This window comes from Kogia breviceps, chromosome 1, assembly GCF_026419965.1.
Source record: "Kogia breviceps isolate mKogBre1 chromosome 1, mKogBre1 haplotype 1, whole genome shotgun sequence".
Taxonomy (NCBI): domain Eukaryota; kingdom Metazoa; phylum Chordata; class Mammalia; order Artiodactyla; family Physeteridae; genus Kogia; species Kogia breviceps.
The window spans coordinates 167,218,685-167,245,584 of record NC_081310.1 but is presented as its reverse complement, the minus strand read 5'-3'; the positions used below and the strand labels follow the sequence as shown (position 1 = coordinate 167,245,584).

Sequence of the window (26,900 nt, the reverse complement as noted above, 5' to 3'; positions counted from 1 at the left end):
TTTATCCCTTCTTTCTCTCTTCAATGGCATCTAATCTCAAGTTTATCCTGTTCACTGAGGTTTTCTTATTATTGTTTCAATGACCATATTTTTCATTCTGATATTAGAAATTGTTGTCCAAACTAAAGTTTATCCCGTCCACTGAGTTTTTTATTTCAATGACCGTATCATTCATTCTTAATTTTTTTCTTCCATCTGCTCTTTAGTATCTTATTCCTTTTTTATAGAATTTCAAGTCCTTATTTTATGACTTTAATTATATAAAATTTTTGTGAAGTATGTATTAATATTCTCTTTGTTGTATCTGCTGACTATCATTCATATGAATTGCTTACTCAAGTGTCTTGTAATTTTGGATTGTGAATTCATCTTAAGAGGGATTTTCCTATGAGAAGTTTTGTGGCCTGAGTTATGGTAGTGTTCCTACAGAGTGATAAACTTTGCATCTTTCTAACACCTCAGAGGTAATATTGACCTGCAACTAATGTAATTACTGGATATAGGTTTCTACATAATGTAGTTTAAACTTTGGACTCAAAAGCAGGGCAAGAGGTAGGCACAGAATTTCAATATCTCAAGAGAAACTTTTTAAAACTAGGATCCCAGTCAGAGACCTTATCATTTCCCTGTGATGTGAATAGATTTTTAGTTCCATCTAGATAGGCACCAAAAGCCAATCCCCTGGTAAACTCAAATTCACTAATCCACCACCTACCCCATTCTAGGCTGCCATAATATCACCTCAAGTACTTACATCTTTTAATTTTTTGCATCTGGGTATTTCCTTTTCATATCCCATGGTGTGGCTGCACCATAATTTACTTAAATCCTTATTTATAAGTATTTAGGTTGTTTTCCTTTTTTTTACCCTATTAAGCAGTATTGCATAAATATTCTGATGGGTATTGGTTTTTGTGGATATTGTTTAGCATAGAGTTGAAATTAGACTATTAATTTAGTACCAATATTTCAGGTTGTATGAGATCTTTTTCCCAGCAGCATTCAGCAACACAGGGAAGTCAAATAGTTGGAATCATCCAGGTAGGGGTTCCCCACTCAGGAAAATGCAATAAAAAGATATTCTGGCAAGAGAGTTTAGAACTAGGGTAAGAAAGTCACTGACATTTTGAATCATAGATTCTGAAGTGGGTAAGGAGGGAAATAAAAACAGAGGAATCAGAGTTGGTAGATTAGAAGAAAGTAAGAATCAGTGAGTTGGAGTCCCCAGGGAAATGGGAGAAATGGAATGATTACACCATAAGTACAGGAAGTAGTGGTCAGAGAATAGAATGTCTGAACAAGTGGGATAATTTTTCAGTAATGGAAAAGACCAGGTGTGACCACAGGTGGCTGAAGTAGAATATCAGTGTTGGACTTTTTAGTGATAAAGAAATCAAAGAAAAGAGAGGCCAGAGCATTGAATGGGGTCATCTACCGGGACACTGAAATCACTCAGGATGATGGACTCAAGACTAAGATGTTGAGATAAGTACAAAGTTTTCATAGAAAAAAAGTGTATCCAGGAGATCTAAAGGTGACAATACCAGGGAAATGGTGGTGGGTAGCACCAGCTTCTAAGGAACAAGGGATCTCCTAATTGGAAGAGAGGAATAATGGTTTAGAAGGAGTCAGAAGGAACAAGAATACACCCCATTCCCACCCTGAAGTACCTTAGAGTTTGAGAGAATGAACAGTCTCTACTTGAGAGATATACAGGGAAACAATGTCCTCAAGGGAGATCCAGGTTACTGTTAAAGCCGGGAGATGCAAAGAACAGTCAATGAAGAAACAATGTAAGGAATAGGGAAGTTTTCCAGTCATGCAGCTAGACTTCCAGAAAGTACAAGGAAAAGTTTTGTGAAACCTGGGAGGCAAAGGTTTTGGGTCAAGGGAGAATAATCAGAATATAATGTTATAAGAGAGAATAGGAGACCAAATGGGAATTATGATTTGAATGGTAATCAAAGAAACAAGGAATGCTAAGCAGAGAGAATTGCTAAATCAGACAGAGGGAAAAGCAAGTTGCAGTATCCCACTAAATCATCTGATGTGGAGTTAGGAGTCTCGGGTAGTGAACAGGAAAGTCCAAACCTAGTCATTAGGCACTCAGGAATGGTCAGTCATCCTATCAGCTTTGGCCTTGTGTTTCTGCTTCCAAATAAGGGTCAGGCAAAATACCAAGGGATCACAAGGACCAAGAGGAAACCTATATTGTAAAGTTCTGTTCTGAAGCACCCCTACAAGATTCTGTCCAGAAACATGGGAGGGGGTCATGCTAACTGTCAGTGCTCTGTGTCATTTTGTGCTCCCTCCTGCATGCCCCCTACTTCCTGACTTTGTCACCTACTCTGATTACCTCATCTTCGTGGAGTGATATAAATGATGTGAAAGGGCTTTGGAAAATGTAGTAAGTTAAGTACATGGGGGCACTGACTTCTCCCCACTTTGGTCATTTCTGCTTCAGATCCATTCTCTTTGGTCCCAACCCCCAACTCTATCCTAGCCCTTGGATCAATCCCTGCCTACTGAGGGGAAAAATGACATGTTATCCCAAGGAATAGGGACTACTCTTATAGCTCCATTTCTTCTCTTTGCCATTTCCCATAACCACTCTTCAACCTAGAAACTGGGACCATTGCTCTGGTTTGTGGGGCCTTCTTATTGGCTCCAAAGGGAGGAGTATGTGTGCTTCATAATGGGCATTCCAACATGGGGAGATGCGAGTGGTAGTGTGTGAGCTTCTGCCAGTTTCTCATTTTCACAAGATGACTAATGAGACATATGCCATTTGAAAAAATGACAAGGAAGTTACCTCTAATTTCCTCATCTCAACCCCGGCTTCCACCTCCTCTTTCTGTTCCTTCTGTTCTCATTATCCAATGCAGCTTCCTCCCTTGTCTCCTCAATCTTTTAGCCCTCAGCCTACTCCCCAGCCCCATCCACCTCTTTCAGACTTCAGCCCTACCCATTTCCCTTCTGCCACAGGAAGTGTCATCCCTTCCTGCCACCCTACCTTAATGACATCCATGTCCAGCTCTTTCCCTGTCCCTTCCATACGATCTACTTGCCACCCTGTTCATCCTGCTTCCTTTCCTATTACTCCTTTACCTCTTCCCCTATTCCCCCTCCTAGCCCTTCTTTCTAGACCCTTGAACTCTGGTCTTCACCTACACTCCAGCCACTCCCAACCAGACCTGTTGATCCACAAGTCTCATTCTGGAGAGATAGTTACTCTACTACTGGGACAGATCTGGTACAATTCAGAATTGCCAGGACTGTGGATTCCCAGAAGCCTTCCCTGGTAGACGTAGAGAATTCAAGATGATGGCCAAACAACATTCAGCTAGTAGGTAAGCTCAGTTCCTTGCAGGAGTCCTTTTCCATGATGGTGTTTTCAGCCATGAGGAGATCCTGGTTATCTTACTATCTGTATTTTGCCTTCATCCTAATCTTATCAATCCTCTTCAATGCCAATCAAAATCCTAATAGATATTTTCAGGGAACTCAAAAAGCAATTTATATGGGAAGGCAAAAAGCCAAGAACAGCCAAGAACTGGTAGGAAAAATTTCTGTATGAGATATCATAACCTATTATAAAAATTATAGTAATTAATATAGTGTAGTACTGGTACAAAAATAGACAAATGGCATAGAATAGAGTCCAGAAACAGATTCATACCTACATGAACACTTGATTTAAGACAAAAGTATCACAGAAGAAAAGTGGGGCTAGGACTACCTATTCAATAAATTGATTCTGGGTCAACTGGATACTCTTATGGAAAAAAAACTAAGCTGGTTTCCTACTTCACACTACACTCAAAAATCAGTTTCAAGTAGAACCTAGATCTAAAGTGAAAAGGTAAAAACATAAATCTTTTAGAATTGCTGTAGTCATACTTGGCTATTGAGCACTTGAGATGTGCTGTTAAGTGGATTTTAAACACTTGTACTGTATTTTAAACACTTAGTATGAAAAAATAAAATACCTTAATGTTTATATTGAAATGTTGAACTGATAATAATTTGAATATACTGGGTCAAGTAAAACATTTTTAAATTTTATCTGTTTGTTTTTGCTCTTTTAGATACTAGAACATTTTAAATTGTGACTTACTTCATGTTATTGGACTGCACTGATCTAGAAGGTAATATAAGAAAATATCTTCACAATATCAAATTAGGAAAAAATTTCTTAAGTGACATTAAAAAGCACTAATCACAAAGGGAAAGACTGATACATTTGATCACATGTAAATTTTTAAAAGACAGTCAGGTGTCTTCTAAGTTATCAAAAAGACAGTGTTAAGAGACTAAAAAGGCAAGCCATGCAGTGGGAAAAATAAATTTGTAGCACATGCAACTCTCAAAGGGTTTATATCAGTAATATACAGGGCTTCCCTGGTGGCACAGTGGTTGAGAGTCCGCCTGCCGATGCAGGGGACATGGGTTTGTGCCCCAGTCCAGGAAGATCCCACATACCGCGGAGCAGCTAGGCCCATGAGCCACGGCCACTGAGCCTGCGTGTCTGGAGCCTGTGCTCCGCAACGGGAGAGGCCACAACAGTGAGAGGCCTGCGTACCGAAAAACAAAACAAAACAAACAAAAAATACAAGTGGGAGAGGTTTCTGACTACTTCCAAAATATTTTTTAGGAAATGACTGGCCAAGGTGAGGTCCAATCCTAAGCTCGTTACCTCTCGGGTCTATCACTTCACGGCCAGTCGTTTTCCGGCGGTGTCCAGCTGCGATTCTGTTATCAGACTAGGTCCTGAGAAGCTGGGAAGGTGAGTTGAGCGGCCGAAGGGGCGGGCCGCGCGTTATCAGATTTGGGGAGGAGGGGGTTGGACGGGCAGGAATGAGGTCCAAGGGAGGAAGGTGAGCTAGCATGTGTTGCCTGGAGACGGCTTGGGACTCTGTTGCCTGGAGACCTGGCAGCCGGTGAGCGTCCAAAGGGCGGTGAGAGGGGGGTAGGTACTGACCAGACACAGCAGAGCCAAGGCCATGGCTGGACACCAGAAGGAGAAGGCGATCACAGATGAGGTCCACCAGAACCAGATCCTGCGGGAATTGTACCTCAAAGAGTTACGAACCCAGAAACTCCACACGCAGTATCATGTGAATCCACTCCGCAAGGGTGAGGGGAGCTGCGGGATGGAGGAAGGGAAAGAGGGCGCCCCCAGGAAGGAGCCGGCAGAGGTGCGGGCGGGGTGCTGGGTGGAGCACAGTAGGAGATGCCTCCTGTGACCTCTCATCCCTTCATAGCCTTCAGGAACTGACTTTGGGGTTGGAGAGGGGTCTCACCCCGCATCACATCGAACGTATTAGATACATTAAAATGCATCCACGTCCTGATTAAATAACATTTTATTGTAAAAAATTTGAAAGCCTTTTTATAAATTTGCTTTTGAAATATTTTGCAGGTTTTATATTTTCTTTTGCATGTGTTTTGGTTTGTTGCTGTTAAAGGATTTCTTTCCGTCTTCTAACATTGTCTTAAGACCTTCAGAAAGTTCAAGGGGAGCAGACTCAGGGTCCAACGTGCCCCCTGATAAAATGGCCACACCCCCACTCCTCACTTTGCACATTCCTGGACCGGTTTCATCTGGTCCTGTAACATCAGCTCCCCCTAAATGCCACCGAGTCTCAAATGGAGCCCCAGACCCAGGTCCCCAGCCACCCCCCCGGACATCCATTAGGCACCTCAGACGCACCGGTTCAGAAAACCGGGCTCGTCCCGCACCCCTCCCCCACCCACTTACCTTCCAATTCTGTTTAAACTTGGTCTATTTCAACAATTTAAATAATCCCTTTAAGCGGCGTCCAGGCTTCCTAGGAAAAGCACTTGGGCTCCCAGCTCATGGTCCTTGGGCACATGATTAATATGATCCATTGGGATTAAGTGAGGAAATCTTAGAATTTGTATCCATGTATGTATAAAGAAAGAAATGATGCTTTGTTAATATATGACAATAGTGCATAGAGACTATATAGATATTCATATGTGGAAGTTTTTTTACTAGTAGGAGTTTGAGATAAAACACTTGGAGATCACTGGTTCCTTCTGGCCTCTGCTCATTTACTACTACTCTCCTCCTAGCTCCTTCCACTCTGTCTCTCGATGTTTCTCTAACTCACCAACCTCACTCTTGGATCCTTCCCACATATCCTCACACAGCAAATTTATTCAGGACTCTGCTCTAATGTATGTCCTTAGAGACCTATCACCCACACGACACCCCGCCATCAACATGGGTTTACCCGTGTATGCGGTTGTGCACCCCATTTATATTTGCTTGATATTATATATCTGTTTATTGAGTATCACCACAAATAGAGAGGAAGCCCAGGGAGTACGGGGACCTTCTCTTTCTTGTTTGCAGCCCTATCTCCAGTGCACCAGTAATTACGGGCTCAATAGATGTCTGTGGATCCTACACCTCTGTTATCACATGGCCTGCTGGGTATATATCACTATCTCTGGCTGCCTGGTATGTCTGCATCCCCATAGACCAGTCTGTCCCAGAGGACATTCTGTGCTGATGAGAATGTTCTCTATCTGTGCTGCCCTAAATGGTAGCCAGTAGCCACATGTGGCTGTTGATCATTTGAAATACAGCTGATGGGACTGAGGAATGAATTTTCAATTGTATTAAATTTAAATTATTCAAATTCAAGTCGCCGCACGTGGCTGCTGGCCACCATACAGGACAGGGCCTCTCAGATTGTGAGGTCCCCAAAGGTCTCATGCCCTGGTGCCCAGCACAATACCTGACACATGACAGACGCTCGGAAAATGCTGACTGGGTGTCTGGCCTAGGGTGGGTCTTAGAGAGGCCAGGAAGATCGTTTTTTAACTTGAATCTGTGATGCTGTTTTTCTCTAGTTCACACAATCGCCAGAAAGCCCATGTCTTGGCATGATAACCTGGAGGAACCTGCAGATGGTAAGTCTGGGGTCTGAGAGTACCACTGAGATAGAGCATGGAGAGGCAGCCGGCTGGGAGTCTCTCAGGGCAGTAGTTCTTTGGGGCAGGCCTCAGTCCTCTGTCTGATCATCTGAAAACGGGGCTCATACTGACAAAGCTCACAAGAGACTGACACATTCAAATAAACAGCCAGTTTATTAACTGTCAAGCCAAAAAACATGTTCCTAATGGCCCTGACATTATGGTCATCCATCCGTCCATCAATACTTAGCTGTTTCAAGCACAGGTTCTGGAGTCCTACTAACTGAGTTTAAATCCTGGTTCTGCAACTCGTTAACTGTGTGACTTTGAGCAAGTTTTTTAACCCCTCTGAGCCTATCTGTTAGGGGCATTGTGAAGATTAAACAAAATAACCCAAGTGCTTAGAACAGTATCTGGTACACTGGCGATCGGGACATGTTATTATTTTCATTATTACCATGTGATATTCACTAGGATGGGGCTGGGGATCTCATACCGTAGTCAAGGAGACAGACTAGTAAATACACAGGTAAACAGAGAACGAGATTGGGATGGCAGCAGCATAGAAAACAGGTGCCCACCTCAGGCAGTGGAGTTCTGGGAAGTCTTCTTGGAGGAGGGGATAAGAGGGTGAGGTGGAGTATGTCAGGGTGAGAAGAATGTGGAACGACATTCCAGGTATATGGAAAAGCACAGAAATGAGATAACAGCATGGCCAGGATGTACGGGTGAACGGGGGCCACGTTTGGGAATGAGGGAAGAGAGATACTTGATGGGAAGCCTAACCCTTCTGGCAAGCTCTCCTCCTTCCCCTCTACCTTCTTAGAGTGGAGTATGATAGAGGAAGGATGTGTGATTTTTGTAGAAGGACAGGGTGGGAAGCAGGAGTGAGGATCTCATAGCATCACAGAGACAGACAAGTAAATAGACTAATAGAGAACAATCCAAGAAAGTAAGGTTGTTATTGGCAGTAGAGACATCAGCCTGGCTAGAATAAAGGATAGGAGCTGGGGACTTGCAGCAATAAGGAAAATAACAGGTGGTGAGGGGCTCAAACACCGGGCAGGAGTTCGTGACTAGCTGCCTTGTATTCAGGATAAGCTCGGCCCGAGGCCAGGTCCTGTATTCACAGTCCTTCATTTACTTCTCAGACATCCTGCTGAGGTAGATATTTTCCTCGCATTTTGCAGATGAACAAAGTGAGGCCCAGAGAATTAAACCACCTGTCAGGCTAGTAGTGGAAGGGCCACAAATGCCCAACTACAAAGCCAGCTTCTTCCCCTTGTCAGACCGCCTCTCTCAAATTGAGACTGGATAGGGTAGATTGCAAATGAAATGCGTCTAAGTCCTTAAGCCGTGGAGTTACAGATACACCTGGTGTTGACAGCCATGCTGATTTCAATCCAGAAGGATCTGACCTCACTTGGTACAGCCCAGCTCCTCACTCTCTCTGCTCCATCTACATTGCCCAAACTCACTCATGCCCCAGGACATTTGCTCTTGCTGCCTGTGATGTGCTTTTCCTCTGCCTCTCTCAGGGCTAGCTCCTGCGAGCCTTCCTACTGAGTAGCCAGCCCTGCCCTGACATGCTCCTTTGCCAACTCCCTTCTTCAGAGTTTGCATCACTGTCTGCCACCACTGGGTTTGTTTTTATAGGTGTATATTGTGTCCCCTGTCCCCTCACCTAGACTACATCTCCAGGAGACCAGGGACCATGTCTATATCACTCTGCTCTACCTCCAGGGCCCAAACAGTGCCTGGCACAGAGTTTGTGCTCAACAAATGTTTGTTGAGAGATGAGTGGAGGAACCAGATACCTGTGTCAGGAGGCCTAGGCAAGTCTCTGAGGCGGATGCTCTGCCTCTAAGAAAGGATGTGCCAGAGTCAAGGGCACAGGATCTCTCGTTTGGTCCCAAAGCCTGACGACTTCATAACTCATGCCTCGTCTCCCAGCCAGGTTTCTAAATCTTATCCACCATGCTGCCCAGGGACCAAGGAAGAAATACCCCGAGACACAGACTGAAAGTCAAGAGATTGGATGGGACTCAGAGCCCTTGGTAAGTGTGTCTCCTTCACTTGGAAGGTCAGAGGTAATCCAGTCGTGGCTCAGAGAAAAGAGTATGGAGCTGCTGACTGCCTGGGCTTGACCTCTGGCCACCACATACTAGCTGTGTGACCCTGGTAAGTGACTAAGCTCTTTTGTGACTAAGTTTCTTCCTAGTACAGTGGAGATATTACAGCACTTATCTCATAAGATTGTTCCAAGGCTTAAATGGGGTGGTGTTTGTAAGGTGATTAGAACAGTGCATGGCACATAGTGAATGCTGGTAAGTGTGGATTAAGCAAAGCTTGCTGATGACAGACGGCCTGAGTTTGCTGTCGCAGGTGTTAGTAGAGTGGTCTCGGGCATATCACCTACATCTCTAAATTCTGTCCCCTTCCCTGGAAAATGCAAATGACCGTAACATATTTGCCTCATTGATTGGTGCAATCAATCCTCGGTGCAAGGAGCCTGGCAAACGCAGTCTTTAGCACATGATCTCCCTAAATGATATAGGGCTTCTGTTCCTGAGGAAGAAATGCAGGATTTTGAATAGACAACTTGAAGAGCTTCCTGCCACACTTGTCTTTCAACTCTGATTATGTCTTTCCTCATATAGAAGGTTTTAATTTTTAAGTAATCAAATGTGCCAATTGTTTCCATTTTGACTTCTGGGTTTTGTACCTTACTTAGGAAAACCTTCAAAAACCAGAGTTAAAAACTCCTAACTTTGCTCTGTATTTCCCCCTAAGTTGTTATTACTGTTGTTGTTGTTAAGATTTGGCTATGAGCCCATCTGTTTCTTTTGTGGAAGATGTGAGGCTGGAGACCCTGTTCCTCAGCTGTGTCAGAATTTCCTTCATTACCTCAAAGGCACCAAGACCTGCACACCCTGTCTCTATATTTGCTGCCCTGCCAATGCCTCCTGGCCCCCAGCCCTCACTCCTTGAGAAGTCCCACTCACCCTACATGAAATCCAGGAGTCACCTCTTCCCTAAAGCCCATTAAGACACTTCTGACCCCCACTTCCCCTGGGCTTCTTAAGCACCATGTGCTCCTGCTGAGCTCCAGCTCAATATCAGTGCATCAGTGTAACCTGGTGACCCTGGAGCCAGACAGCCTGCGTTCAAATCCCAGCTCCAATGTTCTCTAGCTTTGTGAACTTAACCTCTCTTAACTTCCATTTATCTGCCTTAACATGGGAATAATAGAATTAACACTTGAAGGTTTGTTGTGAGGGTGAACTGAGACATATATAAACTGCTTAGGATGGTACCCAGCACACAGCATGTGCTCAGTAAATGCGGGCTACTGCGATCTTGAGGGGGGAGAATAGACAAGAGGGCCCGGGGTCCAACTGAGGACCAACTCGGTGCTTCTCCTGGCCTGTTGGCTTAACCCCTGTTGTCTTTATCTGGTGAGTAATTTTCTAGTGTGCTCCCTTCCCAAGAACTCCCCACACCCTGTAGTCCTCATATTTCTACAGGTGCCTGTCTTCCTCACCCATTTATACAACTCCAGTCTGGGCATGGCTCTGCAACCCCTGGTTCTGCACAGGGCTACTGCATGGAGATTGGAATAAACAGCTCAGTGAGTGGGGTTTTACCAGTGAAGAGCGCAAATAGCTGCTCATTTGTAACAGCCCCTCTTCAGATATGGGGCATTGCGTTGGAGGGAGGAGACTGTTCAAGACAGGGCAAGGCTTCCAGCAGGAGCCCTCACCTCTTACCCAAGGAGGACTGAGTCCAGAGGGAGAGGCGCTGTTGGGCAGCTGGGGAAGAGATAAAACGCTCAAAGGGCAAAGGAGGAGGATGGGAGGCTGGGCCACATAATTTACAGTGAATAAGGGAATGGAGAGGGGGCTTGTGAACGAAGGAAGGCGGAGTGAAGAAAAAAATCCTCCAAGTTAGATAACTAAGCAATGTAGAAAAATATCACAAAGCACAAGTCATTTAACTCACTACTCTTCATTTTCTTAAAGAGAAAAGGCCTGGCTCCCATGGGTACAAAGTGTATGGGTAGAAGTGTTGCATTTTTGACCAGCACATCTCAGGGCAGGGCCCCCCAGCCATGATAGGAAGGAGAAGTGAGACTGGCTTGGCCAGCCCTGCCCTGCGTTGGCCCCCAGATCACTAGTCACTGTGGGGTTTCAGAGGGTCTGGAAATATACCGCACCTGTTCATTTTAAACCTGGGGACAATGCCATCAGATGGCATTGGTGGCAAAGTAAGAAAGCGTACCCAGAAAACTTAGATCCAGGGGTCACGCAACCATAAAAGGTAATTAAGCTTTCAGAATGAAGTGTTTGGGGGCAGAAGAGGTTTGATCAGCCCCAACTTAACACAGGGCTCCTGCCCCCAGCGGCACCTCGCCCCGCACAGGCAGAGAACTCCAACCCCAATACTGGGACTCTGGGGAAGCCACACTCAGTATCGCTCAGCCTCTGGTCTCCTGGTAACATTTGCTGAAAGTATAACCTTTTAGTTAACGGCACGGTGTAGCTTCTGTGAGATTTGTGTGTCCCGGGGCTCACTCTTACTCAGTTCTCTGTGTAACTACTTCAACGACATCCAATCTTTCATTCAGCAAATGTGTCTTGAGTTCCGTGTGTGTGCTGGATACTGTTCCAGGTGCTGGGATACAGATGCAGCACCTCCCCTCCTGGAGCTTCCATGCCAGTGGGGGGAAGGGTCCACAGGCCTCCACCATAGGCAGCGGCAAAGGGCAGTGCAGCAACTCTGCACGGTTGAGATTCTCATGCAACCCTGCAAGTCTTTGGGTGGAAATGTTGTCTTCATTTCACAAACAGGGTTTAGCAAGGAAAAGCACCAGAGGCTGCACATCAGGACACTGAGGCCTGATTCAAGTCCAGGTCCCTACAAGCCCAGGTCTTCCCCCTTCCCCACTGGCTTCTTTCTGATGTCTGCATTCCCCTCTCTAGGTCAACCCGCAACGCGATGACCACAGGCTGAACCACTTCAGGGTCTACAATGACATCACTCTATACAAGGCTAAAATGTGGAGCTTGGGAGAAGATGATCACAAGTAGTATTCTCGCAGTGCTGTCAATTGCTGTCGTTAATGCCTGAGGTGTGTGCTTCCCAGGTTAAAAAAAAAGACACTTTAAAGCCTAGGTCTGACTTTTACTGTCCTGAGTCTCACATTTCTCCCTTCTGGTTCATATCCTTAATTTAATAAACTAGGGGGAGAATTCCAGTTAAAGATGGCAAACTAAAGGCCTACAATATCTCCTCTGCCTTCCAGACCCCAGTAAATGATAATAAATGGATTTTATTAAAGGTATGAACCCACAACAGAGAAAATGAGAAACATTAGCAGCCAAGAAGACTGAAGCCATGTTTAAAAGATGGAAAGCTGATGGAAGAGGGTGGAAGAAACCACAAAATGCAAGCGGGACACCTCTGAGCACAGAGCTCTGCCCCCCAGAACTCTGGAGGGAGGTCAGGACTCTGGACAGAGTGGGGTGTGTTGGAGGGAACTGAAATGGCCACTGGGAGGGGGGTCTGCAGGGAGTCTCCTCCGCACACCCCAGCACCAGGCGTGTAACAGCTCCCACGCTGGAGGTTTACTCCTGGAGAAATGGGCAAAGCCCAGGGCTCAGGGACACTAAGTAAGGCGTGGGGTAGGAGTGAGGTGTAAAGGCTGAACACAATGACCATCTGTGAAAAGAAGGTTGAACCTCTCACCCGCCCATGCTGCATTTTTACCCTGGGTTTGAAGCTAGAGGGCTCCTTTCTGAAAAAATGAAACAGCTCTAAAGAAAAGACCCCCCACACACACACGATACCATTTGAAGGTCCTGGGAAACAAGAACTGGGGAACGTCCAGGCAGGTGAACACACGGAGGTGCTGGGGGAGTCACTCACCCAGGGAGGGCATGGATGCCCAGTGCACTACCCCCCACCCTGCCCCCAAATCCCTTGCTCTCTGTATCTCTTCCATCTGGCTCTTCCTGACTTATGCCTTGAAGGGTGAAGCCATATATTGCTGCGGTCACTCCTGCTTTTGTATCCTGACAAGACTGAATGGAAGCTCCAAAGCTGAGTGGCCTCACCCTGACAGCCATTTTCATACAAGGCTGGACAAGACCAATTATTAGTGACTACATGGGAATCTAGAAAGGTGCCAGGATCTCGTAACTGTTACAAACTTTTTGCTCGAAGGAATCCATGGTCAATGACCAAAGGGAGACCTGTGGTATCATAGAAAGAGATTTGGTCTTTTCCTGGTTCCTGACGCAGAGCTCCTAAATCCTTTGTAATTTCCTAAAGCATAGGGGTGGTAGGAGGGTCTTTTGTTCTAATGAGGTGACCCTTAGCAGCCTCTAGACAGCTTCAGCATGGGGGCTGCTCCCCAGGAAGACCAAGCCTTGGTTAGAAACTTGCAACTTTCAGCCCCACCACCCAACCTCTGGGGAGGGAGGAGGAGCTCAAGATTGAATTAATCACCAATGGCCCATGATTTCATCAATCATGCCCGCATAGTGAAACCTCCAAAGATCCCTAGACTGCAGGGTTTGGAGAGCTTCCAGGTGGGTGAACACATCAAGGTGCTGGGAGGGTGGCAGTGTTTTAACTATCAGGATATGTGGCTTGAGTGTGCCTGGCATTTGGATGCACCTGATCTTCCTTTAAGGTAGTGTAGATTATTGCTAGATTACTGGATTTTCTTGAGTGGTCATTAGCTTACAACGGTCTCCTAAATGCCTTTAAAATTCCCTGTCTTTCGGGCTTCCCTGGTGGCGCAGTGGTTGCGAGTCCGCCTGCCGATGCAGGGGACACGGGTTCGTGCCTCGGTCCGGGAAGATCCCACGTGCCGCGGAGCAGCTGGGCCCGTGAGCCACGGCCGCTGAGCCTGCACGTCCGGAGCCTGTGCTCCGCAAAGGGAGAGACCACAACAGTGAGAGGCCCGCGTAACGCAAAAAAAAAAAAAAAAAAAATTCCCTGTCTTTAATCCCCTAGTGGGATTTCTAAATGAATTATCCTACTCTATCCCTATCAGATTCACCTCCAAGATTTTATCATTTGTACTTTCAATGCCACAAAATATCTCCAAGAGTCCCTTTAATGTGAAGTTTTCTGCCAGTGTCACTTCCTCTGGGACATCTTCATCCTTTCCATCATTTTCCTCATTCTGTTAAGTTCACATTCACTATTTCTCTGGCTGCATCTCTATCTAGTCTCTACAACAACAGCCTTGTCTCCATTCCCTCATCACCTATCTCTCCTATAACTCCAGTTGCATTCTATTCAATTTTACTTCCAACCTTACCACTTTTCATTTCTTTGCTGCACTTTCATCTGTTGGTCAATTCCCTCTTTCAATTGCTTACTTTTGTAAAATGCCACGTGGGTTTATCGCTGGAGATGAGGAGACAACACAACTGCACTCTTTGCCACCTGTGCATGAACTAAATAACAGGTGTGCGGTGACCAATCACCCACATACTTCAAAAGAAGTGATATTTGGCCACTATTCATCATGTATCTTTTATGCAGTGGTTTATGGACTGAAGAGCCAGCAGCAAAGTTTCTACTTTCTGCAATTACTTGGTTAATAATACTTTGGTAACTGAAACCTAAACAGTCTTGTCGAGGAACACTGCTGCTATAACTGCACCTTGATAGCTGAAGTCCACGTATATTGGAACAAAGCAAAGCAAGAACAGCCTGGACTTGGTAATGGGAACTGCCAGCTACTACTTATCTTTCAATGCATGGAATTGCATTTTAAAGCAGTATGAGGGCTAATGCTGAATTCTATAAAGTATACCTCTGAAATTAAGGAAAGTGATTCCATTTGCTATACAGAAAAAAAAAAAGGAAAGAAGGTACATTGTTTTCAAAACCTTTAGAAGTACGCAAATCAGTAATTTACTTTTGTCCCTACCAGTGTCAACTCTGGCAATCTGTGTTCACCTTTCTTAAAACTCTCAATATGTTCCACATATAATTCAAAGTCTCTGAGCTGAGGCTCCTTATTGGAATTACTATACATTACCCCATTCACTGCTATTGTACAGACTGTCAAAATAGGTCAGGGTTAAACATTGTGGTCTTCTGAGAACATGACTTGTTTGCTTAGAATTTTGTTCACTGAAATTAGTTTACAAAAACTAAATTCATTCTTTTTGTTCTAGAAACTCAATATCATAGGAAACCAGAGAGATCCTTTTTAAAGTCCCAATGATGCTACAAGGAAACAATGTGAAAATCAGTTGTTTTTTCTGCCTAAGCATATAGAGTTCTCAGATATCTGTAGCCTCCTTAAAGTATGGCTTCTAAACTGGAATAGAGAGCAGAAGGCAGGGAAGCTGTCTTCCTTTCCCACCTTTCAAGATACCGGAAAGCCCAACACATAACATGGCCCGCCCACCACATCCAACCTGTGCACAGCTCCCAGCCAGCAGTGGAGAAGCTTCAAACATGCACCACCATGGCTCAGCAGACATTAGGGAGAGCCACCCCACCCAGCAAAATAACCCTACGCGGGTATACACTCTCATACGGCAGGCAGTGTCCTAAGCATTTTACACATATTAACTCAATGCTGAAAGGAACCCTCTTTGGTAGATACTATTATCATGTCTACATGGAGATGACAAAGCACAGAAAAATTAACTTGCCCAAGGTCAAGCAGCAAGCATGCAGCAGAGTCAGGTGTCAAACCGAGCAGGCTGGCCCCAGTATCCATGCTTTTAACTTCCACAGGGCTCATTTATTTATTATCAATAAATGGCAGTATTATTTACTATGTAAAAAGTAACTTCTAAATCTTTTAGTCCTGAGTTTTTAACCAAGAATACATATTTCTCTGAAAATTTTTCTTTAGTTTATTGAAAGAATTTTTACAAAAGGAAACCAACAGAAGGGATCCAACTGCATTGTGAAATCCCAAGTCTCCATCCCCTTTTCTTGGTCTTTGTATACAAAGATGCTGCTTATTTAGCGTGTTCTGCTCTTCATTTTCTCTCTTGTGCGTTTTCCGGGTCTCTTCTGCAGAAAAGGAAACACCACATGTACTCACACAGCAGTTGGCCTTCTGCCCCAGGGTCAGGATACAGGGAAAGAAAGGGAAGGGGAGGGGCGGGGTGGGAGAAGAAGCTGCTCTGGCCCCTCACCTGTGCCCCCGGCTCACTTACATTCGATCCTTTCTTTCCAGGCTTCTTGAGGCCCTTGCCATGAGCTGTCTTGGCCCGGAAGCCAGATACATCATCATAGCTCTCACGAGTGTTCCACTTGGAGCCTTTCTTCTTCCCACCATAACCAAACTTCTGGTTTTTATAGCGTCGCTTGGCACTGGGCCTGGAAAAAAGCGGTCTTACACGAAACCCCCGGCACTGCAAATTCTGATGAATGTAATGACCCAACAATACCCTCAGTTTCCTATCTGTACAGGTACTACTATACCTAGAATCTCATGCTTGGCCCTACATTTCTACACCACAAACTCCCCAGGCAAGCTCATCTATTTAGTCTTAACCACCAAAGCAGGAAAACAAAGCAAGAATCAGGAAAAGACCCAGATATATCATGTGGCTTACCACTTATCTTCAGAAACCTTTCTATTTAAGCTAAATCTTGCTAAATCATCCTCAGTTGTTTCAATTCCTCTCAAGGATATTAAATGCAGTTAACACTCAGGTGTAATACATTTTAAAACTGGTCATCCCACAGGAATCTCAATTCACCATATCCAAAGTCACACGTCACCTCCCTTCTAGACTGGTTTCAGCTCCTGTATCTATGTCCTAACTTGAGGCTGGCGGTCCTACCATCTACTCAGCCACCCACACTATGAACCTGGAGTGGGCCTTGATTCTTCCTTCTTTCATTCTCTACACCCAGCTCAGTTACTGAGACCTGCTAATTTAACCTCTTCAATATTTCTTCAACCCATTTTCTCTTCTCTACCCCCGTTAACACTTCTACGTCATTATCCTTGTTCTCTGGACTTCTGTAACAGTCCCCACCTCCCTCACTTACACAACCAACACTGAAATATTTAAAACATGAACATGACCTGCTCGCTATTTTGAATAAAGCCCATCAGTGGCTCCCCACTGACTGCTGGATACAGCCCAGGCTCCTCACAAGGCCAACAAACACTGCCCACTGTACTCGGCCCAGGTCCCCCCAGCTACACCGCGCCACTCCTTGCCCACACTGTATCCCTGTGATACCAAACGCTGGCTGCTCTCATCTCTGTGCTTTTGCTCATCAGTGTTCTTCTTTCTTCCCGAAACCCCGTGTCTCTCCCGTTCTCCTGGTTAATTCCTTCCTACTCAGGCTTCAGACTAAGCTCAGGTGGACCCTCCTCCAGGAAGTCATCACCTGACCCCGACCCCTGGACCATGTCACATATTTCTAAAACGTGCTTCCAGACTACTCTGTCTGATGCCTCTGTCACAGCATGTACTATATTATACACAAATGACCATTTCCCCCAGAAATGCATAAAGGTAAACGAAAAGAACCAATAATAATATCCAGCATTATCCCTTTCAATCTTCCTAATTATTAAGAGGCACTTGGGCTTCCCTGGTGGCGCAGTGGTTGAGAATCTGCCTGCCAATGCAGGGGATACGGGTTCGTGCCCCGGTCCAGGAAGATCCCACATGCCGCGGAGCGGCTGGGCCCGTGAGCCATGGCCGCTGAGCCTGTGCGTCCGGAGCCTGTGCTCCGCAACGGGAGAGGCCACAACAGTGAGAGGCCCGCATACCACAAAAAAAAAAAAAAAAAAAAAAAAAAGAGGCACTTACAATTTCCTCATTTTCATAGATAAGGAAATTAACATTTAGAAAGGGGAAGTAACCTGCTCAAAGCTACCCTCCTAATGAGTGACAGAGTCCACACGGGAACCTTAGGTCTGCACACTTCACCATCACACGTGAGGAAGCAACTTCTACTGAGCGTTCACTCAAAATGTGCCAAATCCGGAAATCGCCTCATTTTAAACTTCCAAGACTGATGTGGCTGAACGGGCCCATCACACGGCCTGTAGCTGTGGCCACACTCTCTGCACTGAGGTCACCCCGTGAACTGTGGCCCTGCATATGCACCACCACCAAAACAGAACCCGGCACCCATACCCCTTCTTCATCTGCTGGCCTTTGGCTCCTTCTTTCGTGCTCCGTGCGGCAGGCTTCTGATCTCCCTCAAGGAAGTCCAGTTTATCAGAGAAGCCTGGGAGTGAAGAAGTACTTTGGTCAGCGCCATCACATTTTAAGAAAAGATTAAGCTTCAAAAGAAGGATGTTACTTATGGAATTGGGATTAAGAGGCCCATCTTGTTCCGCACACCATTCCCAAACCGTAGGTCCAATAGTTCCAAATCCATCAAGCCTCGAGAGCACTATGTGTTTGTTAGAATTAGCAGGTACCCCTGCTCCCCTGCAGCCTTAGGAGAGAATATACTCACCTTTCTGATATTTCTTAATGGCACTCATCATGTGTGCTTTCTCCCGCTGCCGCTTCTGAAGAACTTCTGTTTGCACCTGGACGTGGACACAGGACTGTTAAACCCACTCCAAGCCGGTGCTGCAAGTGTCTACATTCTCTCAGTAACCACGCTGTGACATTACCACCACCGCTGAACACTGACTGTGTGCCGCAACTACACTAAGGCTCTACGTATATTCTCCATGTCTCGTCTCAACCACCCAGGGAAGTAGAAATTCTTGTGACCCCGAAACTGAAGCGCAGAGAGGTCACACAACTTGACAGAGTCACACACGAGAAAGTGTGGAGCTGAGACTCACACCCAGGCAGTCTGCACCCTTACCCCATGACACAACCTGCCTACAAAACTGCACAAATCATGTTTATGTCTACATCCCATTCCCCCACTAACTATATTTGGGCAGATTAAATACCTAACCTACTGTTGCTCGGCATGAAAGTACCAACAGAGAAAACAATCTCCCCAAAAAACAAAGAAGAAAAGCTTTCAGGGCAAAAAGAGACGATTAAACTCTAAGGCGGCACTCCTCCATCTCAACACTATGACAGTTTGGGCAGGATCACTCTGCGTGTGAGAGCATGGCCTGTCCTGGGCATCGCAGGGTGTTCAGCAGCCTCCCTGCCCTCTGCCCACTAGCTGCCAACAGGACGCTCGCTCCCCACCAGGATGCGACGACCAAAAGTGTCTCGAGCATTGCCACATGTTCCCTGGTAAGCAGAATTGCCCCCCCGCTGAGAAACACAGCCCTGAGGTTTCCCCACATTAGAAACAAGGGGCTGATGGGCCTAAGTTATTCTTTCCTTTGATAATTTAAGTTATGTTAAACCAATTGCCCAAGTCATTGCGTTGATCTCAACCAGCGACCACATCCATCCAATAGAGCCACAGCTGCCCCTGTGCAGAGCCCAGGATGCTAATCTGCTCATACCCTGCCGAGGAGCCGTCAGTGAAATAACTGCAACTGTGGACTGCAGCTCAGCGCCCAGATCACAAGTGTTTATGTCCAAAATGTTAGCAAAGTTCTTAACACCCATGCTGATCCTGTTCACAGTCAATTCTTCCCACAACCCTAAGTTTAGTTCCTGTCACCTTCCTTCTTAGGTAACCATGAAATAAATAAGGAAATCAAGAAAAGTTTCATGGTATGCCTTCTGGCTTTACATTAGAACTCAGTCACAGTTCAAACATACTGGTGCCATTTTTTTTCTGATTGGAAAACAATCAATAATATGATTGATTCCTTCAAGGACTTTATAATCATCTAGGCCGGTGATTCTCAAACCAGGATGTGTATTGGAAACATCTGAGAAGCTTTAGGGGCAAGGGATGAAAACATGCAGATTCCCAGAGTTCCCGAAGCCTAGAAATCCGTTTTGAAGTTTCTCCAGTTGACTGTGCTGTGAGGTCAGGTTTGGAAACCATTGATCCGGACCCAATTCTCTGCTGTACAGGTGTGCAAACTGCAGCCCAGAGAGGCGCATGACTTGCCGGTAGTGACCACACTACCTCTGGCTACACACAGGTGTCCAGAAGGGATTGTGCTCGTGGACACTAGCACTCATGCCGCTGTGAAACAGTAAACACACAATGGAACACACAAGGGGCACGGAACCAACTCAGACCAAGCAACCTACTGACAAACGCACTCGGCCCCATCCCATCCCATCCCGCTCATTTTCCTTCCCACCTTCTTTCCGTATTTCCTAAGTGCTCGCAGCTGCTTAGCCTTTTCCGACTTCTCCATGGCGGCCTGTTTAGCCTGCAGCTTCTGTCGAATCTAAAACACAAGATATCATCAGCTTATGTTATTTGAAAATGGGATGACTGCTGCTTAGGATGCACTGCAGCAGGGAGCAGTTATTTCCAGCTCTGCAAACTATGGGGCTCAAAGGAACCTTGTGAATCATCTACTTCAAGCCCTGTGTTCTACACACAAGGACAATAAGGCCCAAAGGCTGACCACTTTGTCCAAGACACCAGAAGTCTCAGCCTTGCAGACAGAATATCAAAGCGACCTTCCTCCTCCCAGTGTGCTGTCTGATCCATTATGCAAAATGGCATTGTACCAGGAGAGAAGACTAACTTCTCTCCATCCCTACTGTCGGCAAACTGTGGTTAAACCAGTCTGCAGCTTCAGCCCCTCCTCCAATACACCACATACACAGTAAAAGCTCAAACAGATATCAGGTACCTAGCAGCTTGCATTAAACGTACACATTTCAGTTAAAGGATGAGCAGTTGTCAGTTTGAATGTGCAGAGATGGGTCTGGGCTCGTCTCTAGATTAGCTTCCCTGAGTACACTGAGACGAGAAAATCCAGCTTGAGACCCAAGGGAACTATTTAGGTATATCTTGGATTAGATGTTGGTAATTCTCTGCCTCCCAAAGTTGAATGAGGGCAAATTCTACCTAACCCTAAATTATATCAAATCTGAGCCATATATTAATCCTTCATTTTACAGAAGAGGAAAACCGAGGCCCAGAGAAGGGTAACTGTCTACAAGTTAAAGTGCCGCCCCCAGGCATTGGCAGAAAAGAACTATTGTCTTTTCCACACATCATGCCATGACCAAGCCAGTTAGGAAATGCATAAAGGCTATCGTGACTTAAGGGACCACACTTGTTACAGTACCTTCTTCCCCTTAACTGTTTAAATTAGGAAAAAGTCATCCTTACATTTCTCCAACTGGTGGTGATTGGCATGAATCTGATGTAGATAACTGAGATAATAATTGTCCACTGACAACCCATTCCCTATCAGTGGGCTTATGCCTATGTTTGTTTAAATGTTAAAGGAGATAAGCCAGCTGAATACACTTAAGTACAACGTCTCAGCTATCCAGAGAAAACCATTTGTTTCTCACCTTCTGCATTTGCTGATCAGACTTGGCCATCTCTGCAAAATAATCTGTGGGCCGCTTGGTAGGGACTTTGAGGTGATGGAGGCGGGGCAATACTGCAAGCACTGCTGCCTGGGCCTGACAGTAGCTGAGGATGTAGGACAAAAGTGTAAAATAAGCTAAGGGAGAGAGGCCTTACATCCTTTCCACTGCCTCTCATGAGGCATCCAAGGTCAGAAGGACTCTCAACATCTGACCTCCACCAGCAAGAACACACACACAAACAAAAACAGTAATAAAACCTCATTAACTTAATGGGAGAAACTGAGATGTACACTCTTTTTGAAAAGAGTGGGGAGTATTGCTAAAAATAAATTAGTAGTTTAAGAGAATAACCACTTTAGAAGTGCCCATTAACTTACAAACAAATGCCAATTACACATTCTTATTTGGTCACTAAGAAAAGCCCATATAAGGACCTTCCATAAGCAAATTTTTGTTCTAATAATTAACTGCGCGCGCGCGCGCACACACACACACACACACACACACACACACACACACTTTAAAACTGAGTATTTGAAAATAAACTGGACTTTAAGTTGTGATTGCTGGACAAAGGGGCTCTTCTCTCAACCAGGGAGAATCTCCTAGCTCTTCAGTCCAAAGAAGCCTTCCTCCCTACACCTTGGCTTACGACACCTCTGAGGAGTACAGGCCCACGGCTTCCCCCTCTCCAGCACAAGAACCCACAACCTCTGCCACATTTGAAAACATACATACAAGCTCATCTCACGCTGAAAGTCATCTTCTGGATCAACAGCTTTCTGATCCTTGTTCTGAGATGTTGCCTGAGGTCCACGGATTTCCGGTACCGGACCCAAGGTCACATCAAGCCTTTCAACCCATTCCAGATCCCGCTTGAATTCAGCCAAACACTGCTTCAGGCCATTCTAGGAAATTCAGACACTAAGCTCACAAGACAGTAATAGGCCAGTGGACGAAGAGCTAACCCCCAAGACCCCGACAGGTAGTTGACCCTCTTGTCAATACGCAGGTTGTGTCTTTCCTGGGACTAGAACGCAGCCTCCCGAACACAACGGTGCCTCGCGCGCATCCCAAGTCCAGCACCCTCCAACCGGGCGCCCGAGCTCACCACGTCGTTCACGGCCTTCTTCGGCCCCTCTAGCACCACGTTGAGGCCTGGCTTCAGAAGCCCTCGGGAAAACGCCTCCTGCAACTACAGGGCACGATCGGCGGTCAGTACCGTGGAGTGAGGACCCCTCTCCTGCGCGCAGCCCCACGAGCTCGGATGACACCTACCTCTCTGTCTGTGACAAGGGGGTCGTCAGAATCCGAGTCCGAACCTGAGAGCGGCGGAGTGTCCATCTCGCAGCACGCACGTCCACACCCGCCGGAGGAAGCGAAGGAGCCCGAGGCCCCCGCGCCTGGAAAAGGGCTCCCCTCGTCGCCGCCGCCGCCCGCTTTCAGCCCCCTGGCCTCCCGCCCGCTGCCCCACGTGGACTCGAACAGAACCAGCTGCCGACTGCACCCAGATGCAGCTAAACTTTCTGATCGGAGTTCCGCTTCCGGCTGCTCACACTTCCGGTTTCCCGTTGCTACAGGAACCGCTCCGGCGTCTGTAAGTGCTGCGTTGCTTGGGATTCGTAGGCGTAGTACCCTGTATACACGCGTGCTCTGGTGATCCAGAGAGCAGAAGCGACAGGTGGGAAGGGTCCCTCGGGGTCGTCCAGAGGAGCAGGAAACCACGAAGGCCAAAGGAAAGAGGAGACGTAGGAGCGGGGTCGGGGGCGCGGGAGAAGGTTGCTGGGGTGAAGGGGCGGAGGAGGAGTCCAGGGGAGGATCTAGGGGCGTGTCGCGGGGGCGGGGACGGTAGTGTGGGCGGGGTGACGCGCTTCTCCACGCTCACCAGCTGCGCTGCATCTTTAGCGAAACTCCTTACTGGGACCATGTCCACTGTGGTAGCTCAGTCGCTGCATGTTTTTGGTCTTCGATCCCACGTGTCCAACAATGTGTTCTTCTTCGATGAACAGATCATTATATTTCCTTCAGGAAATCACTGTGTGAAGTACAATGTGGATCAGAAGTGGCAAAAATTCATTCCAGGTAAAACCCTTTCCAATCTGACACATACATAACCGTGTATGCCAGATATAACCCCATAATACCGACACGACGATTGAAAGGAAACTTTTTTGGCCAACTTGAATATATATATAGTTCTATAAATGTAGAAGAAATACATGTCTACTTGCCTTATTTAATGTATAGATTAATGAATCACACATACATAGTTAAAATCACATGTAAAATCATGTTAATTTAAAAGTACTTTTTTTCACTGTGATTTAACGAAAAAAATTCTTTTAAAGAGTTTCTTGCATCTTCAATATCACTGTCTTTGTCGTCACCAGGGCCACTTTTTGAGTTTTCTAACAGTTTTCCAGAGTACACCACTTTCATGACAGCACCTTTTGAACCCATGTATGGTGAAGACACTGGAGATTTCAGCCCAAGTCACACATAACCGTTTGTATACTGTAACATTTGGTTTCATTCGCATTGGTGCTGCTGATAATATACATGATTTCCACAGCTTAACCACCTACTCTCTTTTTCCACTCTTTTTTGCACTTAACACGTTTTATTGTGACATGCATACAAAAGACTGTACACTACATATATGTAATATTTAAAGAACTATAATAAAATGAAGATCTGTGAACCCACCGACAGGAGAGTAAATAGAACATTACCAGTTCCAGTGTTTCTCCCTGACTTCATTCTTCTCATACATGCAGACTCTCAGTCCATCCTGGACTTTGTAATTATCCTCTTATTTCTCTATGTAATTTTACCATATCTCTATCTGTGTGGCCTTATGTAAGATATCCTTTTTGTTTGTGCCCTTCACCAGCTTTATATAAATGTAACCATAGTGTATGTATTCTGTGACTTGCTTCTTTTTTTCAACGACATACTTTTGAGATTCATGCATCTTGATACATATTAACTGAGTTCATTTTATTACTCATGGGACTCTAATTCTCAACTATATTTATCCATTCTAGTGTTGATGGACATTTGGGAATGAACTTGTTTTGCTATTTCAAATGATGCCACTATAAACATTCTTGCACATGTGTACTCATCCACTTGTGCAGAGATTCTCCAGGGCACACACCAGGACTAAAATTACTGGGTAATGTGGCAGTACCAATTCACACTGCCATTCCTCCACAACCTCACCCCCCTTTGCTATCTTTCTAGTTTCTACTTCCTAATTTTTGCTCATCTGATGCTTGAGAAAGGGTATCTTGTGGTTTTAATGTGCATTTATCTAGTAGAAATGAGGATGAATAACTTTTCACACGGTTAAGGGACTAATTCTGTGAAATGTCTTAAGTCTTTTATCCATACTCTGTGTTTTTTGGGGGTAATTTTCTTACTGATTTATGGGCACACTTTATATTTTCTGTATGCTAATCCTTTGTCAGATATATATATATATTAAAAAAACACAATTAATTTCTCCCAGTTTGGGGCTTGTGTTTTCTTCCTCCTTATGGTATCCTGATGGACAGAAATTCTTAGTTTTAATGAAGTCAAATGTGTCAACCTTTTCCTTTTGGTGCCTTTTTAAGGAATCATCCCTTACCCCAAGCTTATTCTCCTGTATTATCTCTTCGGTGCTCTACACATTTGCCTCTCACCTTTTAGGCTCTGGGTTAGGAGGGTGCTGAGTGTGTTAGGGGAATAGCAAGGAGGCCAGTGTGGCTGGAGTGGAGTAAATGGAGGAGGAGTGGGAGGTGAGGCAGAGTAATGGGAGCAACGTCACATGGGCTTTGAGGTCAAGGGCTCCTACTCTGAGTGAAGTGAGAAGCCAGCGGGGGTAGGCGGGGGGTGGGGGGTGGGGAGGGGGGATTCTGAGCAGAGTAACATGATCTGACTTATGTTTCAACAGGTTCCTTCTGGCTACTGTGCAGAGAATAGATTTAAGGAGGGGCAATGGAGGAAGCAGGAGACCAGCTGAGAGACTATTGCTATTAATATAATCCAGCTGAGAGAACATGGTGGCTCGCAGCAGGTGGCAGGCAATAGGGTGGTGAAAAGAGATCAAAGCCTGGCTGTATTTTGAAGGTGAAGGTGACAGGTTTCCTCATAGACCTGTTGTAGGTGGAAGAGAAAAGGAAAAAGCAAGGGTTTTGGCCTGAGCAACCAGAAGGATGGAGTTGCTGCTAACTGAAGCAAGAAAGACTTCAGAATGAGCAGGCTTTGTGGAGCTTACCAGGAGGTTAGTTTTTGACACGGGAAGACTGAGATGCCTGCTAAATATGCAAATGGGATACTAAGCAAGCACTTTGATGTCAGGTCTGGGTTCAAGAGAGAGAGAGGTCCAGGCTGGTGATAGAAATTTGAGGGTCATCAGCATGGAGGTGAAATATTAGGTCCTTAGAATGGATTTGATCCCCCAGGGAGTGAATATGTTTATGAAACAGAAGGTGAAAGATTGGGCTCTGGGGCCCTGCTACATATAGTGCCAGGGAAATGAGGAACAACCTGCAAAAGAATCTTTGGAGGAGTAGCCAGAAAGATAAGAGGAAATCCATGCAAGAGGTGAACGTATTTCAAGGAGGAATCAGTCACTGACTGGGTTAAAACAATGCGAAAGCATTTACGGACTCTGCAGTCAGTCAGTGTACATTGGTGGCAGGTGCTGGTGATTGAAAGAATGATAAGCAAGAAAGCCAGACCCGGAGCTCTCAGTATTGTAGTGGGGACAGGTATGTATTCAAATGAGTGGGACTGTGTAAATGAGCAGCACACCTGCTAGGCCAGGTACAGCCCTGGTACAAAAGCGCAGAGGAGGGAGTGAACTGTTGCCCTTTCCGTCCTCCAGGCAATCTCATCTACGTGCACACTTTCAACTCCACACTGTGACTTCAAAAAATTTTTTTTTCTAAAGGCCAAAAGTAAATATTTCTTTTATTGTTTTATACAGTGTTTGTTTGTATACCAACTTTTTGTTAACTGTTCCTTCTTGTTTCTCCACCTTCCTTTCTTTTTTTCTTTTTTAAAATTTTTACTGAGGTATAATTGATTTACAATGTTGTGTTAGTTTCAGGTGTAGAGCAAAGTGAATCTGTTATACAAATACATATATTCACTCTTGTTTAGATTCTTTTCCCATATAGGCCACTACAGAGTACTGAGTGGAGTTCCCTGTGCTATACAGTAGGTCCTTATTAGTTATCTATTTTATATATAGTGGTATGTATGTATCAATCCCAGTCTTCCAAATGATCCCTCCCCCCACCTTACCCCTCAGTAACCATAAGTTTATTTTCTAAATCTGTAACTCTATTTCAGTTTTATAGATAAGTTCATTTGTAGCCTTGTTTTAGATTCCACATATAAGTGGTATCATATGATATTTATCTTTCTCTGTCTGACTTATTTCATTCAGTATGAGAATCTCTAGGTCCATCCATGTTGCAGCAAATGGCATTATTTTGTTCTTTTTTATGGATGAGTAATATTCCATTGTATATATGCACCACATCTTCT

At 45.3% G+C, this 26,900-nt stretch overlaps 3 protein-coding genes across 8 annotated transcripts in view; 2 read left to right on the top strand and 1 right to left on the bottom strand.

Annotated features, from left to right (window-relative positions):
- Nucleotides 1-5,003: 5,003 nt before the first annotated feature.
- On the top strand, nt 5,004-12,058 carry CFAP144 (cilia and flagella associated protein 144). Its single transcript, XM_059074685.2, has 4 exons — nt 5,004-5,136; nt 6,886-6,945; nt 8,902-9,005; nt 11,931-12,058. Exons 1-4 carry the CDS (start codon nt 5,004-5,006, stop codon nt 12,036-12,038), a joined length of 405 nt encoding a protein of 134 aa, XP_058930668.1. The 3' UTR covers nt 12,039-12,058.
- Nucleotides 12,059-15,818: 3,760 nt separating this feature from the next.
- On the bottom strand, nt 15,819-23,144 carry EBNA1BP2 (EBNA1 binding protein 2). Its single transcript, XM_059074538.2, has 9 exons — nt 22,635-23,144; nt 22,468-22,551; nt 22,095-22,264; nt 21,336-21,459; nt 20,159-20,248; nt 18,430-18,505; nt 18,102-18,195; nt 16,152-16,314; nt 15,819-16,005 (listed from the first exon to the last, which is right to left on the bottom strand). The coding sequence occupies exons 1-9, from the start codon at nt 22,698-22,700 to the stop codon at nt 15,955-15,957; spliced, it is 918 nt and encodes a 305-aa protein (XP_058930521.1). The 5' UTR covers nt 22,701-23,144; the 3' UTR covers nt 15,819-15,954.
- CFAP57 (cilia and flagella associated protein 57) overlaps nt 22,906-26,900 on the top strand; it is a 78,473-nt gene continuing 74,478 nt past the window's right edge. For 3 of the 6 annotated variants that reach the window (XM_067009712.1, XM_067009707.1, XM_067009733.1), the window contains exon 1: nt 23,282-23,438. In XM_067009712.1, the coding sequence (XP_066865813.1) occupies nt 23,282-23,438 (157 nt within the window). The other 3 variants (XM_067009717.1, XM_067009725.1, XM_067009721.1) reach the window with 3 other exon arrangements.